The sequence below is a fragment of the Pelodiscus sinensis genome, chromosome 13 (assembly GCF_052426305.1).
Source record: "Pelodiscus sinensis isolate ZL-2025 chromosome 13, ASM5242630v1, whole genome shotgun sequence".
NCBI lineage: Eukaryota > Metazoa > Chordata > Testudines > Trionychidae > Pelodiscus > Pelodiscus sinensis.
In genome coordinates, this window is record NC_143064.1 from 23,854,420 (window position 1) to 23,871,155 (window position 16,736).

Sequence of the window (16,736 nt, forward strand, 5' to 3'; positions counted from 1 at the left end):
TCTATAGTTGTGGACCAGGACCCCCATAGTTTAAGTGCTATAGAAACACAGAACAAGAGAGTTTATGTATATGACGAGGCAAGAGATGGAGATAGATGGCGAAGCATAAAGAATGATTGAGAAAATATTGGTCAGCACCAGAGGCAGTGATCTTAGTACACTAACTGTTGTTAAGTTTTTGTAAGCTTCACAGCAAAGATTAGTTTTAAGGAAGGATTTGAAGTGGGTTACAGAATGTTTGCTGGAAACTCCTCCCAAGCATGACGTGCAGCATATGTGCACAAAGGTACTTGTTTAAAAATACTGTATAACAAGCGGGCAATGGAGGCTGGCATCAGGCAAAAGTCAAATTTTTTATACTGAATGAGAGATGATAGGGTGGGGTAGATGGTAAAGTACCTTGAAAGCAAACGCATTAATGCATGGTTTAGCAACTTCTGCAAAAGCCATCACTTCCACTAACATTACTTTAAAAACTATCATATATACTCGTCCATAAGCCGACTTTTTTGGGAAAAAATCCCACTGTGGCTTAGGAAGGGATCTAAAAGGCAGGGCAGCAGTGGGGGACCCAGCATGAGCTGGGACAAAGCAGTCCCAGCTTGCACCAGATCCCAGACACTGTGGCTCTGCCTTTTAAATTTAATACGAGCCATCAGGCAGAGCCGTAGTGGTCTGAGACTCAACCCTCCACCCCCCCCCCCTCCAAACTTAACAGAGAAAAATAAATTTAAAAGTCATAGGCTCATTTATTAGGTTCCAAACTGCTGTTCTCTGAAGTTGACTTATAAATGGGTCAGTGACTTTTTACTATTTTTTCTCTAAGTATGTGGGGGTCGGCTTATAAACAAATGGGCGTATGTAGTTAGCAAACATTGTTGAGTGCAGGAGAAGGCAGTAATTGCTGAAATGAAATTTCACTGATAGATCACCTAATCTCAAATAGAAGAGGGGAAAGAAAGGAAGCAAATGAGAAGTCCAAATAAAATGGTGGTTCTCTTTCTAATTTTGTGGGAGGAAATAACGTAAAAATAGAAAGGCTAGGGTTAAATATATGAGGAAAAAAGATAACGCTAAAAAAAAGCAAGGTTTTAATATTAATAATTTATCATTAGTTCCACATTATTAAAATGTTTGTCTATCACCCTCCTCGTTGTTTTGAATTCATGTTGTATTTCATTTTCCTCAAGCTCTTTAGTGTGCAGCAATACTTGCATGTACATTGTGCATTGTTTTATGAATGTTACATTGCAGTTATCTGACTAATTATGTAGTCTATACAATTTGCAGAGATGCAGCATCCCAGATCAGCACAAGCCGGGACTGCTTGGTCCCAGCTTGAGCTGAGTCCAGCAGCCCCTGTTCATGGGAGCCAGCCTGGGCCACCGTGAATAGGGCCTGCTTAGTGGCAGAAGCCCTATGGGCTGGGCCCACATCCCCTCTGGGACCCCAGGAGACAGTGGCTGCTACTGGAGCAGCCTGTGCCAACGGCGAGCCTTGTGTAAGAACGTCCATGCTGGATCAGATCAAAGGTCCGTCTAGCCCAGTATCCTGTCTGCTAACAGTGGCCAATACCAGATGCCCTAGAGGGAGGGAACACAACTGGTAATTCTAACATGATCCCTCTCCTGTAACCCTTTTGCAGACAAACAGAGACTAGGGACACCATTCCTACCTATCCTGGCTAATAGCCATGAAAGGACCTAACCTCCATGAATCTATCCAGATCTTTTTTGAACTCTGTTAAAATCCTAGTCTTCACCATATCTTCTGGCAAGGACTTTCACAGGTTGGTTGCATACTGAGTGAAGAACTTCCTTTTGTTTGTTTTTAAACCTGCTGCCTAGGGTGACCCCTAGTTCTTATATTGTGGAAATAAGTAAATAACTTTTCCTTATTCACTTTTTCCACACCTGTCATGATTTTATAGACCTCTATCATATCCCCCTCAGTCTCCTCTTTTCTAAGATGAAAAGTCCAAGTTTTTTTAATCTCTCTTCATATGGGACCTGTTCCAAACCCCTCATCATTTTTGTTGCCCTTTTCTGAACCTTTTCCCATGCTAATATATCTTTTTTGAGAGCAATCTGTACGCAGTATTCAAGATGTGGGCGTAACATGATTTTATATAGAGGCAATAATTATTCTCTGTCTTATTCTCTATCCCTTTTTTAATGGTTCCTAATATTCTATTTGCTTTTTTGAGTGCCACTGCAGATTGAGTGGATGTTTTCAGAGAACTATCCACAAAGACTCCAAGATCTCTCTTGAGTAGTTGGGGACTAAATTTAGCTACATCCCATTGTATGTATAGTTGAGATTATTTTTTTCCGATGTGCATTACTTTACATTCATCAGCATTAAATTTCATTTGCCATTTTGTTGCCCAATCACTTAGTTTGGTGAGATCTTTCTGAAGCTCTTCAGTCTGCTTTGGTCTTAACTATCTTGAGCAGTTTTGTATCGTCTGTAAATTTTACCACTTCACTGTTTACCCCGTTCTCTAGATCATTTATAAATAAGTTGTATAGGATTGGTCCCAGGATGGACCCTTGGGAGACTCCACTAGTTACCTCTCTCCACTCGGAAAACTTATCTTTTATTCCTACCATTTGTGTCCCATCTTTTAACCGGTTGTCAATCCATGAAAGGACCTTCCCTCTTGTCCCATGACAACTTAATTATTTAAGGTCCCTCACCAAAGGCTTTCTTATAATCTAAGTATACTATATCCACTGGATCCCCCTTGTCCACATGATTGTTGACCCCCTCAATGAACCTGTTATGGGCAGAGGCTGCTTCGCAGCAGCCTCCCTTACTCCCTACCCCTGCTGCCTCTGATAGGGGCAGGCAGAGACGGTGCTGGGGAACCAACTTTTAAACCATTTACCCCCAGCACCAGCTCCTGTTCTCCACCCCCACCCCCATACTGCCTCTCACAGAGGCAGCAAGGCGGGGGGAAGCGAGTAATAGTTACTCCACTCGACTACCTGATAAGCTTATGCCTCTCGGGTAGTCAGATATTCACTAATATCCCTATATTGTCTAGCCGGAGGGTGGGTAATAACTTTTGATAGGGAACCATTCCAAGATTTTGGTAAGTGGCCAAGGGTGTGGGGTCTGAGAGTTTGGATGAAGGAGGGGGTTGTGACCTGGAGCAGGGATTTGGGGTGCAACAGGGGGTAGATGTGAGCTGGGCACCTTTTAAGCTGGTTTTCCCCTCCCCCGGGGTGCTGCCTCTCTATCAGTGGTGGCAGCATGGGAGGCAGGAGGTTCCCTGAACATACCAGTTACTGTGCACTCCCACCCCACCCCTCGCCTCTGATGCAGAGGAAATGTTTGCATAACCATGTGGGTTAACTGATGAGTCTGAGGTTTATCCTGTACACATTAACATCCCTATTATCCACTAACACTTTCATAATGATGGGAAAATATTTTTGTCTTTGTCTACTCAGAGGCAAGACTTTTGGGGTAGAGAAGAATTGCCTGAACATCGCAGCAGGACACACTTAATTAACTTAATTATTACCTGAGGATGATTTAGGGGTCTGTGAAGTAATTCTGATAGCCTCAGGCCATTTCTCAGTAGAGGCATGGCTCACCAAACAAACCCAGTGATGGCTATTGAAGTTGTAGTGGAAATCTGTGAGGTAGTTAGGTCATCTGTCCAGAGAATGAAAGTGTCATCAATGTATATCATTGCTTGTGTGATGCATTTTCCCAGAAATTCTTCCTTGAGGTGTCCCAAGAAGAGATGGGCATATTGCAGAACCATCACAGCTGTACCTGTGACTGTTCCTGTGGTTTGGACAAACTGTGTGTTGTCAAGTTGAGCAACATTTTTGGCACGTATATCTGAGAATTGTCCTTTGTCTTGAGAGAAGCTGTGATTCCATCACTGAGAGGGATATTGGCGTATAGGAAAGGGACATTCATAATGGGACAGAATGTGTTCTGAAGGAAATTGTTAATATTGTGGATTTTCTGGAAGAAGTTGGCTGTTTCCTGGAAGATACCTGCCTTTTGTGTGGGGAGTGGTTTGAAATGGTTTCTAAGTCTTGGTATTCTTCAGTATGATTAACAGCCTTTTCCACCTGTTGTTTAATTGTGACTCCCTGGTTACATTTTCCAGACCCAAAGAAGTTTTTGAGCTTCAGAGAGTTCTTGTCTATTCTACCAGCAGAAGTTGGTCCAATAAAAGATATTACCTCACTTAGCTTGTCTCTTAAATATACAGCATCAGCCAGCAAAATACTTGTCTACAAACTGTAGATGAAATGAAGAAAGACACAGCTATATTTTCACAGTTGGTCTCAGATTTTCAGCGTCCAGCTTGAGAAGTCTTTCTCAGAGGTCCCAACAAGCAGCAGCTCCCATTGAAATAAATAAAAGCAGCAAAATAAGGAAAATGTCATCTTTCTGTTGTAATGAAGCTGCTTAGCTGAAGATATTTTGATAAAATGAATATAGCTTTCATTTTTAGAAGGTTATATTTCTGACCCATTCTACAATGGTATAATAATTTTTGCCTTTTAAAGAAACAGTCAGCGTAAAAGCAATCTCATGAGCTTCCTATATAAAAATCCATGTAGGGATCACACTGTAAATACACAAGAGAGGTTGATAGTTAATTTGTGTAATTCTTGCTAAACAAGAACATTTAATCAAATGAAGAAGTGACTTTATTCTCACAAAAATGACTGATCTTAAGCAATGTTGTCTTTAGTTTTATTTTCCTGCATTAGAGATGACTGCCTAAGTGAGCGTAATGTATTGAATAGCCCAGTCTGATCATTTAACCTCTCCCGGTCCCCATACTTTCTCTTTCCACATTCATTCTCATTAACTGTCTAACATTTCCATTCGCCTCATTCCCTCTACCTAAATTCAGTCCAACTATTATCATTCACTCTTCTTTTCACAGTGCCTTGCCAGTCTTCTTTACTCCCACGTCTTCTCCTTTGCTGCTATACTTGGCATTTTCTCTCTTTTACTAAGATGCTTCTTTTAACACTTTCACTCTTTCCTTCTCATTCACATTCTTCTTCCCATCTGTTCACAAGCACTCTTTCCTTGCTTCCTTCTATTAATTTTTTTTCTTGCTTTTACGGACCCTGAATAACTCCCCAGTAAATCCAGTGGTAAGACTCTCATATACTTCCACGGTAAGTGGATTCATCCCTAACATATCTTAGTTATGCAGGTAACTATTTGTCAGAAGTGGCTGCATAGCATAATGCTACCTGGAATAGTTGAAAATTCAGCGGAAAAGTTTGCAAATATTAGATTTGACCTTGAATAAATGCTTGGTAATCTTGATTGTTTTTTGCATTCAATGCCCTGACGTGTTAAGTAAGATATTTATAACATGTAACCTACTAGCAACAGTCATGACCAGGGATGTTAAAATGCAGTGGGGGAGTGGATTTGGTAAATGTGTAAGTGTTGAAATGTTCAGCAGTTACACATGTTTACACACGGGAGCCGGAGCACCCAGGGAATAGGCTTAAAAGCCAGCTCCCTGGGAGCACCACCTCCCACCTGCCAACCCCCCACTACCAACTGATCCAGAGGCCGTGGTGCAGAAGGCGGCCTTGCATGTAACCATTTAAACATATGCACTAATACATCCCTAGTCATGACGTTGTAGGAATAAATAGTTTTCAAGTACAGTCAATACTAAACTGCATGTTTCAGCTTTGAAACTATATAGTATATTAAAAAGGAACTAAAAGTTTATTAAGCTTTTAAAGTCAAACACTCAGAAATTAGGAAATGCCATAATTAAGGTTGCCTGTGCAATCTGAAATAAAAATAAGAGCAAAAATATTCAAAAACAAAGAAGGGACATCTTTGCACCTCATTAAAGGCCATAAAAAGGTACAAACACATTTTTTCTTTGTAAACGATTTCTGTTCATTGACTCTACTGAAGACCGAAGTCTGCTGTCCAGGGAAAAGGTACGGCAAGGAAAGCAGCAACACAAACTTATGTCTTATCTCCCTGTGCTGCCTCAACACTGTCTATCTCTGACTAAAGGGCGGGTTGCTCATGCTAGCTTAATCTTTGGCCTCCCTGTTGATACCTGATTTTTCAAAGAGAAGCATGAGAGGAACGACAGTCTCATCCTTAAGCCATAGGATTGGGACTCAAGAGAACTAGGATTCCCGTCTCCCTCACAGATTTTTTTTCCCCTGCATGACATAAGACAAATCCTGTTATCTCTTTGCTTACATTCCTTCATCTTTACATTGGGATCCTTCCCTACGTGCAGAAGTATTGTATGACTTATTTAAGTCCTGTTTAATTTGAAAGGTGCTATGTAAACTCAAATTCTTGTAAGAGGGTAGTTTTTCTCAATCTATTGAGAGTAGGTAGAAGAGAAAGCTGTGTAACCCTAGAGCAGGAATGAGCAATAACTTTTGGTGGTGGGGGGGCACTCCAAGATTCTGGTAAGTGGTAAAGGGCTACACTTTTCGATAGAGGGAGTGCAGGGTCTGGGCCGGAGGTGGGTGAAGAAAGGATCTCGGGGTAGGGGACTCGGTGCAGGAAACAGTGTGGGGTCAGAGAAGGAGGAGAAGATTCTAGGCTGTGGGAGGGATGGAGGAGGGAGTGCAGGTGACCTGAGGGAGGAGAGGAAGGGGGTCAGAGGGTTTGGATAGTAACCTGGGACAGGGAACTGGGGAGAGGGAGGTACTGGGGTTCCAGAGGCAAGATGTGGCAGGGAGCTGCTTTCCTAGGCAACTCCTGGACAGCAGTCCTTCAGGATCCTGGGGCAGGCTCTCTGCCTACTGCAGCCCCAGGCGCCTCAAAATGTGCTCCCTGTGGCTCTCTGCCCCGGACACTGGAGGGTGGGGGAGGCTTCACATGCTGCCCCCACCCCTAGCAAAATCTCATAGCTTCCATTGACTGGTTTCTCTGAAGCCTCAGGGAATAAAGTGGGTTGGGGTTGCTCTGAAGCGACTGGCTGCACTGTGTCTGAGGGCCTTGGTGGCATGCCCTTGAGCAATGGTCTCAAAAGTGGGGTGCGCAAAACAATCCATTGGGGATACGGGAAGAAAATTCCCCGGCACTGGACATGTATGGGGGACGGTGGGGCCGAGGGAGCGCATGCACGGCCGCACAACAGTTGAGAGGGGACACACCCAGGCATGGCATGATGTCACGGCCCAGAACTTTAAAACCACTCGGCCCAGCGTTGCAGTGCGCAGCCCAGCACTTGGTCTGGAGCCCCGGAAGCAGCTGGGGCCAGGGCTGCGGGGACTTCTGGGGCCTGATCACAGACTCCAGCCCCGCAAATTGGAAGGCAGAAGGGGGGAAAATAGGGGGAAGGGCTGGGAGAGGAAGGGGCTTGTGCTGAGGGGAGGAGGGGAAGGGGCAGGTCAGGAGAAGAAAGGGGAAGGCACTTAAGGGACAAGGCGGAGGAGAGACAAATGCCAGGGGATCAAGTGGAGACAATGAGGAAAAGGGCAGGAGGGGAGGTGTCAGTGGGAAGGGGGACAGGGTGATGCTGGGAGAGGAGAGGGTTAGGGCACTGGAGGCTAGAGGGGAGGAGGGGGAGGTGCTGGGATAAGGCTTGAAAGAAGGGGTGGGCATGAGGAAGATGATGGAGCCAGTCGTGTGAGGGCACAGGGGCATGAGAGGAATGGGGGCAGAGGGTGGTGAGGGGTGGGCATCAGGGAAAAAGAGGGCAAAGGGGGCAGGGGCAGTGAGGGAAGGGGGAGGCACCAGGAGGGTGCAGGGGTAACAAAAGGTGCAGGTGCCAGAGGATTCTGGGGGTGAAGCAAGAAGGGTAGACACCTGCAGGGGAGGGACCAGCACAGAGTTGTCGAACTTATGAGTTATGCATTTTTCTTTTACAAAAAGACAAGAGTTCCAAATTTGTTGACCTTTTCTGTGATGGCAAGTGGCTATCAGTAGTATGTTACCTAGCAGATATTTTTGAAAAAATAAACACACAAAATCTGTCCCTTAAGGGTAAAGGTGACGTTTTAACAATGAGTGGGAAAGTAACTGCTTATCAAAAGAAACTTGTGCTATGGAGAGAGCATTTTGAAAACGGGTGTTTGGAAAGGTTTCCATTGTTATATGATTTTTGTTGCTAAAAATGATGTAAGTGTGTCACCTATAAAATCTCTCATATCTGCACACTTAAAAAACCTGGAAACAGAATTTTCTAACCTGTTTAAAAATCTTCCAAATGAAGAGTTTCAGTGGGTTTTGAACCCATTTGTTAAAAATATAAAAATGCAACAGCTTCTGATTAGTTTGCAAGAACAACTGATTGACATCAGGGAAGATGGAAATTTACATGCCAGATTTCAACAAAAACTTTTGTATAATTGGTGGATGGGATTGAAAAATGAGTATCACGATTTAGTAATCGCAGCCAATGATGCATTTCTTCCATTTGGATCTACGTATCCTTGTGAAGTGTCTTTTTCAGCGATGACAGCCATTAAAACCAAGTATCGAAATAAACTGAATTTAGAACCAGACCTTTGAATTGCTGTATCACAAAGTGTTAAACCAAGATTTTCAAAAATAATTAAGCATATTCAATCATATTGCTCTCACTAAAAATATTATTATTAATAATAATAATTTTTTAGTGAGAGCAAAAAGGTTTTCTGTACTGTTAATAAAATAAAATTAAAATAAAAAATTATTTTAAAAATATTGTTTTTCATCTTTATCTCACACAAAAAATAGAAATTAAAAAAGGTTGTTTTATAATGTACATAATACATTAGTACAGTAGTATATGTATATAATTTATAAATAAATAAATATACATACGTATAATGGGGGTGCATGCTCAAAATTGTTTTACTGATAGGGGTGCGCGATCAAAAAAGTTTAAAAACCACTGACCTAGAGCAGTGATTCTCAAGTGTAGTCTGCCGATCTTTAGTGGTCTACAATCATTATGCAGGTAGGCCACAGGCCTTGGGTTCATCCCTCCTGCTGCAGGGAGCCTGTGCTGGTACTCCAGGCCTGCAGCCCCTCCATGAGGTTGGGGCACCAGCTCCAGCTTCCTGCTGAGGGGATGGGTGAGCTTTCCAGGATGGATCTGGCTTGTGACGGAAGAAATGGTTAGGCACATTGCCACTCCCCCTCTTCCTGGCTGGGGGAATGGCAGTGTAGGAAACTGCTCACCTGGAGGCTTTCCTTTGCTCCTATTGGCCAGAATTATAGCCAATGGGAGCAGTAGTTGGCAGTGCCTAGAAGCTGCAGGGGGCATGGAGCCAAGTAAGTGCCCCCCATGCCCTTCATGCCCAGACCATGCACCCTCCCTCCTTCAGAGACCCTTCACCCCATTCCTGTACCCTCCCTCCTTCCCAGATCTCCTTCAGCCCACTCCTGCACCCAATCTTCCAGCCAGACCCCACCCTCAGCCCACTCCTGCACCCATTTTGTCATCATGGCTGATTGGCTGGGTGGTCCACATCAAGGTCTGCATTGAGCGGGGTGGACTGTGGGCCAAAATGTTTGAGAATCACTGCCCTAAAGCCATGTTCCCCCCCTCCCTCCACGTATGTGTCCTGCAGCTGTCGATAAAGTAACGGATGGCTTATTTTAAAAATAAAATGTTTTCTTCTGCTTCTTGGTAGCCTCTAAATCTAGCCAATGGTTAGTTTACACATAAGGGCTGCAGCTTCAACAATTTAAACTGAGGGAAGTTGAGTTTTGTCTTGAGATAGGACATGAGCCCTTCACGATAGTTACTTAACAAAAGTAGATTAGAAATTCCTGTATTAAGGAAGTATCTAATAGAGATGCAACAAAATCTTTTAAAGAAGTTTTTATTTACAATAGAGTTAATAAAATTTGTGTAATGGGGAAAAAATCATTAATTTAAATAATATTGTAGAGAAAGTAGAATAATTTAAATAAGTCTAGTAAAACTTTTATTTTCCAATATATCTCATTCAAAATGTATAATCGTGCTTGGTTTATAATTTTTTTGGACTAGGAATGTGATTTGTCTATAAAATATCATGCATGTTTGTTTATATAGTGCAGTAATCTAAATCTTTCTCAGGATTGCAGCTGTGAATTTTTTCCCAAAGGTCATTATAGCTCAAGAACCATGTACTCCCATGAATTCTCTAAGAGCAAAAACATTCTGGGTTAAATATTGAATGTTTATATGCTTGATGTTACCTGAATGTTAATTTACATGCTTCTTGCTAACCTTAACAAGTCTAGAGATGGAGCTCTGCAGCCTGGGACAGAGCTCTCTGGCTGCCATTAGGGCTAGAGTTTCCCAGCTGCTGGAGCCAGAATGCTGCCAGAACTCTCTGGCTGCAGCTGGGATCAGAGCTCCTTGGCCTGGCCCAGAGGTCCATGGTTGTAGCCAGGCTAGAGCTCCCTGGCCACTGGGGTCAGAATTGCCTGCCATGCCATCTGCCCCACCACCATCACCACACATGTGCGCGAGCGCATCTCACTCACTCACTCTGGGTTCCTGGCTGAGTAATCAGTGCCCCTTATGGCACTCCAGCTCAGCTGCCAGATCTCCCTCTTCCTGGGCTCTGTGATCCAGGATCATCCATGGTCCATGCTAGATGTTGCGGTACCAGGGAGTCCAGTTAAGGGAGGTACAACCTGTATTAACAGATTGGGGGAAAGCAGTCATCAGTGGTCTCTTAACTTAATCACTCCATCTGAATTAGGGAGTTTGTAGAATAAGTATACAATTTAGGGGTGATGGTAGATTGTGATTTGCTGCTGGTTGTGCAGGTAGTGGCTGTTATGTGCTATATCTGTACTTTTTCATTTTCTGACACTGATGAGATTGCTGTAATGCTCTCTACATGTGGCTATGCACAAAGACCACTTGGAAACAAGCTAGTGTGGAAAGCCATGGCCTACTTACAAGGTTGCTCTCACACGGGGAGCACGCCATATCAGTACAATAGGGTTTGCTCTTGCTTTTGTTGACCACTGGTGAAATTCAAGATGTTGGTATCAGTTTATAAAGTCCTAAATTGTTTCATACCTGGTTACAATTGAAATAATTTCTGTTCCCAAGCCATGCTTTCGCTGTGGGTCTGTGGAAGTGCTTGAACTCTTGTCAATATAAACATAAGGGAGCATCTTAGATGGTGTTCTCTGTGAGGAATGGGTGTCTTTGTAAAGAGTTTACCATCAATCTAAAGTAGTATCAAAGGTCTGCCAAAATTTGAGTTCTTTTCCTGCAGGTATACCAGTAACACATTTCAGCTGCACGGTAGAAATACATCTGACAAAATGGTTTTACCCTTGAAAGCTCATGACCTAATAAATCTGTTAGTCTCTAAGGTGTAACAGGACTCCTTGTTGTTTTTACAGTTACAGACTAACACGACTACCCCTCTGAATCCTTGAAATATTGACTATTAAGATTGAAAGTTGCTCTAGGCAGGAACATAGGCTTCTAAGACACTGAAGCACTTTTACAAAGTTTACTGTATGTTCTATTGAAAGTCATTAGGACTTATGTTTTTGAAAATTTTACCCTATATCTTATTTCACACACAGAGAATGCCTTGTCCCGCCCTTTGTTATGCAATATTTGAGAAATTGTTTGCTTGCAAAAACAGTTCTGCTCAAACACCAGCATGTCTGTGTCATTTGATCAAGACTCTGATACCAGAAAATCATTTGCTACATAAGTGCCGTAAGCATGAGATTAATCTTTAAAAGGGGATAATAGAATGCTTAATTTCAAAAATACGTCATCACGTCCTGTATGCAGCATTTAATACAATAAGATGTGTTAAAATGGGCAAATATTTTCTGGTTGAGTTATCTTTGTTTGTATTTTATCAGCAATTTGTAATGTACAATGTGACTTAGAAGGGCAGAAAGAAAGTTTAAGGCAATGTGTAGAAAATAGACACAAGGCATTGCTGGTATTTGTTAAGGTTAAAAATGTTTTTCTTGAGTTCATTTTCTTGACATTTGTTTTTTGCCTTGGGTTGATGAGCTGCTCTTTTGTTACTCTGCTGAGCAGCATTGATTTATATTGTGCGTGCTGTGCAGTTAGTATTGCAACAGAGCAGTAGGAGACTGGTTTATGGTGGAATACTAGCCAGGTGCTCTAGAAGTATCAGGACTGATTTCAGAAATAACTATTTTTGGTAAAGAATATGCTTCTGTGTAGGAATATACCAGTTATGTTATAGAAACACACTGAGTGTCCCCTGTCTGCCATTGGCTAGGAGGATATTATCCTCTTCCTTTCAATAGGAAAAATAGTGAGCAATGAAAATGACTATCCAGAGACTGGATAGTTAGTTACTGTTCATGTAGCATCCAAAGGGTTCTAGGAACTTCAGAAGGGTAGGCAGACAAGATCTGTGTCCTACAGCGCTTAAAAATAGCATTCCAGTTCTGCAGCAGCATCAACTAATAACTTATGCTGAGTTCCTTATTTGTAAATATGGTGTATTTTAGATCCCATCTGAAAAAATTTGCAATCTAGTCTTGTTCAGATTCATAGCAGCAGTGACAGTTCCCCAGCAGAGTTGTAGCTTTCACTAGCCTTTTGGTTCAGTATACAAGCACAGGATTGATTGAGGTAAGAGGGCATGAAAACAGGGTGAACAAGTATGGGGTGAAACCTAATGGAAAACAAAAGGGGGCACTTCAAAGTGGCAGCGCTGCATGGAGCCTGGGGTCAGCACGAGGTGCTGCCACTTTGAAATGCCACATGCAGGCTGAGGCCAGCTATGGAGTCCCATCTGAAACATGCTCCCCATAGCACTTTCACCTTTGAAATGTAGCAACAGCTGTGGGGCAAATTGCAAATTTGCATCAAATATTTGATTATCCAGTTAATCTAAGTTTAACATCCCTCATGAGGATGTAGGTGAAAGATTTGTTGACAATTTGCATTTTTAATAGTTGGATTCAATTTATTTTGCACATACTCCTCTCCAGAGTTTTTCATATTTATTTTTTTTCTTTTGGTCATTTGTCAAAAATGGTCTTTTTTAATTTCCATGTTATGCATTTTTAAATGAACTAGGTGAAATATTCTCTAAGCCTAAATTGTACTCTGTTAATTACTCAAACCTCTTTTTTTCTTCTGTCTTGTAGATTCCACAGACATTGAGACAAGCTACACGGCAGAGGTTAGAGTGTGGCTATTCCAGACAATTGTTAGATGTTGCAAAGGTAGGATTATAGTCTCTTTCCTCCTCCTACTCTCTCAAGGGGAAAAAATCAAGCCTTTGGAGCATCTTCAATTTTATGTTGTATATTTTACATCTTTTATATATTTTTCCTTTTTATGATTTCTTTGTATTAATAGATAAATGGCAAGATGTGTTTTTGCCTCTGGAAATGGAGAGCAAATCTCTGTTGAAATCTTGATAGTCTTTCCCCTTGAAATGTCTTGCTGAATATCTAAGAATCAATGCCAACAAATGTACTTGTATTTTGCCTGGACCAATCCACATTTCCACCACCTTTATACAGGAAACCTACTGACCATTACACTTACCTGCATGCCTCTAGTTTCCATCTAAGACACATTTCCCAATCAATTGTTTATAGTCAGGCCCTAATATACAATCAGATTTGCTCCAGTCCCACAGACAGAGACAGACATCTACAGGATCTACATCAAGCATTCTTAAAACTAAAATACCCACCCAGAGAAGTGAAAAACAGATTGACAGAGCTAGACAAGTAGCAGACATCAGCTTCTTCAAGATAGGTCCTACAAATAAAAGAAAAGAACTCCACTTGTCATCACCTACAGCCCCCGTCTGCATTATCAACCATCTACAACCTATCCTGGAAAATGACCCCTCACTCTCACAGGCATTGGCAGAGAGGCCAGTCCTCGCCTACAGACAACCCCCTAACCTCAAACAAATTCTTTCCAGCAACCACGCAACACACCACCATCGTACTCATCCAGGAATCCACCCCTGCAGTCAACTCTGGTGCCAACTCTGTCCACACGTCTGTTGAAGTGACATTATCACAGGACCTAACCACATAAACCACCGTATCCGTGAATAACTGCACATCCACCACTGTGATCTATGTCATCAAGAGATCAGGAAGAGATGCCCCTCTGTATATTGGCCAAACTGGACGGTCTCTACAACAAAGGATTAATGGGCACAAATCAGATATTTGAAATGGTAACACACAGAAACCTTTTGGGGAATGTTTTAACTTGCCTGGGCACTCATTAATGATCTTAAAGTTTCCATGTTATTACAAGCCAATTTAAAAAATCAGCTTGAAAGGGAAGTTGCAGACCTTAATTTCATTTATAAGCTTGATACCTATAATAGAAGTTTAAATAAAGACCTTAACTGGATTACCTGCTACATTCCACATTCTAATGACATAAATGGCCAAACACCATGTACTTAAGAGTACTTGGAACCTTCTCTATCAGCGTCATCTAGCATGGAAACTCTAATATACTATTAATTTCCCTCCCCCCCCTTTCCCTCTCCATGCCCTCTCTTTCTCTGCTGTTGATTTGGAACTTCGACCCTTTAATTTACACATATCTGAAGAAGTGGGTTTTGCCCATGACAGCTCATGATACCATTTCCATTTTTTGTTGGTCTCTAAGGTACTGCAGGACTATTAATTCTTAAGTATTTTTTCTATTACAGACTAACATGGCTACCCCTCTGAAACTTTTGTATTTTGTTGACACACACATTTATACTGCAGTTTTATGTCTGACAATGTATAGAAATCTCAATTTTTCTCAACTGCAGTAAACTTCCGATAATCCGGCACCTTTAGGACCCAGGGGGTGGCGGATTATCAGATTTGCCGGACTATCGGAAGGGGGGGCTTGGGGTGGGGTGGGGATGCCACCCCAGGCCCCTCATAGCCCCCCCCTTCTGATAGTCTGGCTCTGCCCCAGGCGTCCCTGATTCAGCCGCTGCTGGTCAGTTTCAGCAGCGGCTGAATTGGGGATGCCTGCAGCAGAGCAGCTGGGGTGCTGCTGGGTTGGTCCAGTAGTGCTGACACTTGGCGCGGCGAGATCAACCCGGCAGCACCCCAGCTGCTCTTGGGGACGCCTGGGGCAGAGCAGCTGGGGTGCTGCCAGGTTGGTCCCGCAGCGCCGAGGAGCAGCGCTATGGGACCTACCCGGCAGCACTCCAGCTGCTCTGCCCCAGGCTTCCCTGATTCAGCCACTGGTCAGTTTTAGCAGCGGCTGAATCGGGGAAGCTGGGGGCAGAGCAGCTCCAATGGTCCGGCTGCCCGGAGCACTTCCGGGTTCCTGATGGTGCCGGACCATCAGGAGTTCTGGACCATCAGATGCCGGACCATCGGAGTTTTACTGTATCTAAAGCTTTATCACTCCAAAAATATGCTTAGCTTGTGGAACAAAAAGAAACTTTGAAAATGTATTGACACCTATGGCACAGTATTATGCCAGGTTTTTCACCTGTCTGAGGGTTGATTTCTGTATATAAACATATTTTTGTTGTTGTTTTTCTTAGTCTTCATCTGCTAACAACATGGAGAAATATGTGAAACTATAGGATGAAGTAAGGCTAGGAAATTTATCTAAATTCTCATGTCTTAATTTTACAGTTATTTCCCTCAATAGCAACAAGGAGTCCTGTAGCACCTTCTAGACTAATAGATGTATAGGAGCATAAGCTTTCATGGTCAAAGACCCACTTCGTCAGATGCATGTAGTGGAAATATTCAGAGGCAGGTATAAATATGCAGGCCAGAATCAGGCTAGAGATGATGAGGTTAATTCAGTCAGGGAGGATGAGGCCCACTTCTATCAACTGATCTGGAGGAGTGAATACCAAGAGAGGAGAAGCTGCTTTTGTAGTTAGCAAGCCATTCACAGTCTTTGTTTAATCCAGAGCTGATGGTGTCAAACTTGCAGATGATCTGTAGCTCAGCAGTTTCTCTTTGAAGTCTGCTCTTGAAGTTTTTTTGCTGCAGGATGGCTACCTTTAGATCTACAATTGTGTGTCCAGGAAGACTGAAGTGTTCTCCTACAGGTTTTTGTATATTGCCATTCCTAATATCTGGTTTGTGTCCATTTATTCTTTTACATAGGTACTGTCCAGTTTGGCTGATGTGTATATAGCAGAAGGGCATTATTGGCACATGATGGCGTATATTACATTGATAGATATTCAGGTGAATGAACCCATGATGGTGTGGCTGATCTGGTTAGGTCCTGTGATGGTGCTGCTGGTATAGATATGTGGGCAGAGTTTGAACCGTTTGTTGCATGGATTGGTTCCTGAGTTAGAGTTACTATGGTACGGTGTATATTGCTGGTGAGAATATGCTTCAGGTTGGCAGGTTGTCAGTGGGCAAGGATTGGCCTGCCTCTGAAGGCCTGTGAAAGGGAGGGATCATTGTCCAGGATGGGTTGTAGATCATTACTGATGCGTTGGAGAGGTTTTAGCTGAGGACTTTAGGTGATTACCACTGGTGTTCTGTTGGTTTCTTTCTTGGGCTTGTCCTGCAGCAGGAGGCTTCTGGGTACACATCTGGCTCTGTTAATCTATTTCCTTACTTCCTCGTGTGGGTATCATAGTTTCAAGAATGCTTGGTGAAGATCTTGTAGGTGTTGGTTTCTATCTGAGGGGTTGGAGCAAATGCGGTTGTACCTCTGTGCTTGGCTATAGACGATGGATCGTGTGGTGTGTCCAGGATGGAAGCTGGAGGCATGAAGATAGGCATAGCGGTCGGTAGGTTTTCGGTATAGGGTAGTGTTTATG

The 16,736-nt window shown here is 42.8% G+C and overlaps 1 protein-coding gene across 1 annotated transcript in view; it reads left to right on the top strand.

The window, feature by feature from the left end:
• The window catches only part of ABCB7 (ATP binding cassette subfamily B member 7), an 84,020-nt gene that overhangs the window by 14,380 nt on the left and 52,904 nt on the right, over positions 1–16,736 (top strand). The window contains exon 2 of the mRNA XM_075940890.2: positions 13,093–13,170. Coding sequence (XP_075797005.1) covers positions 13,093–13,170 — 78 coding nt within the window. The remainder of the gene's footprint in view (positions 1–13,092; positions 13,171–16,736) is intronic.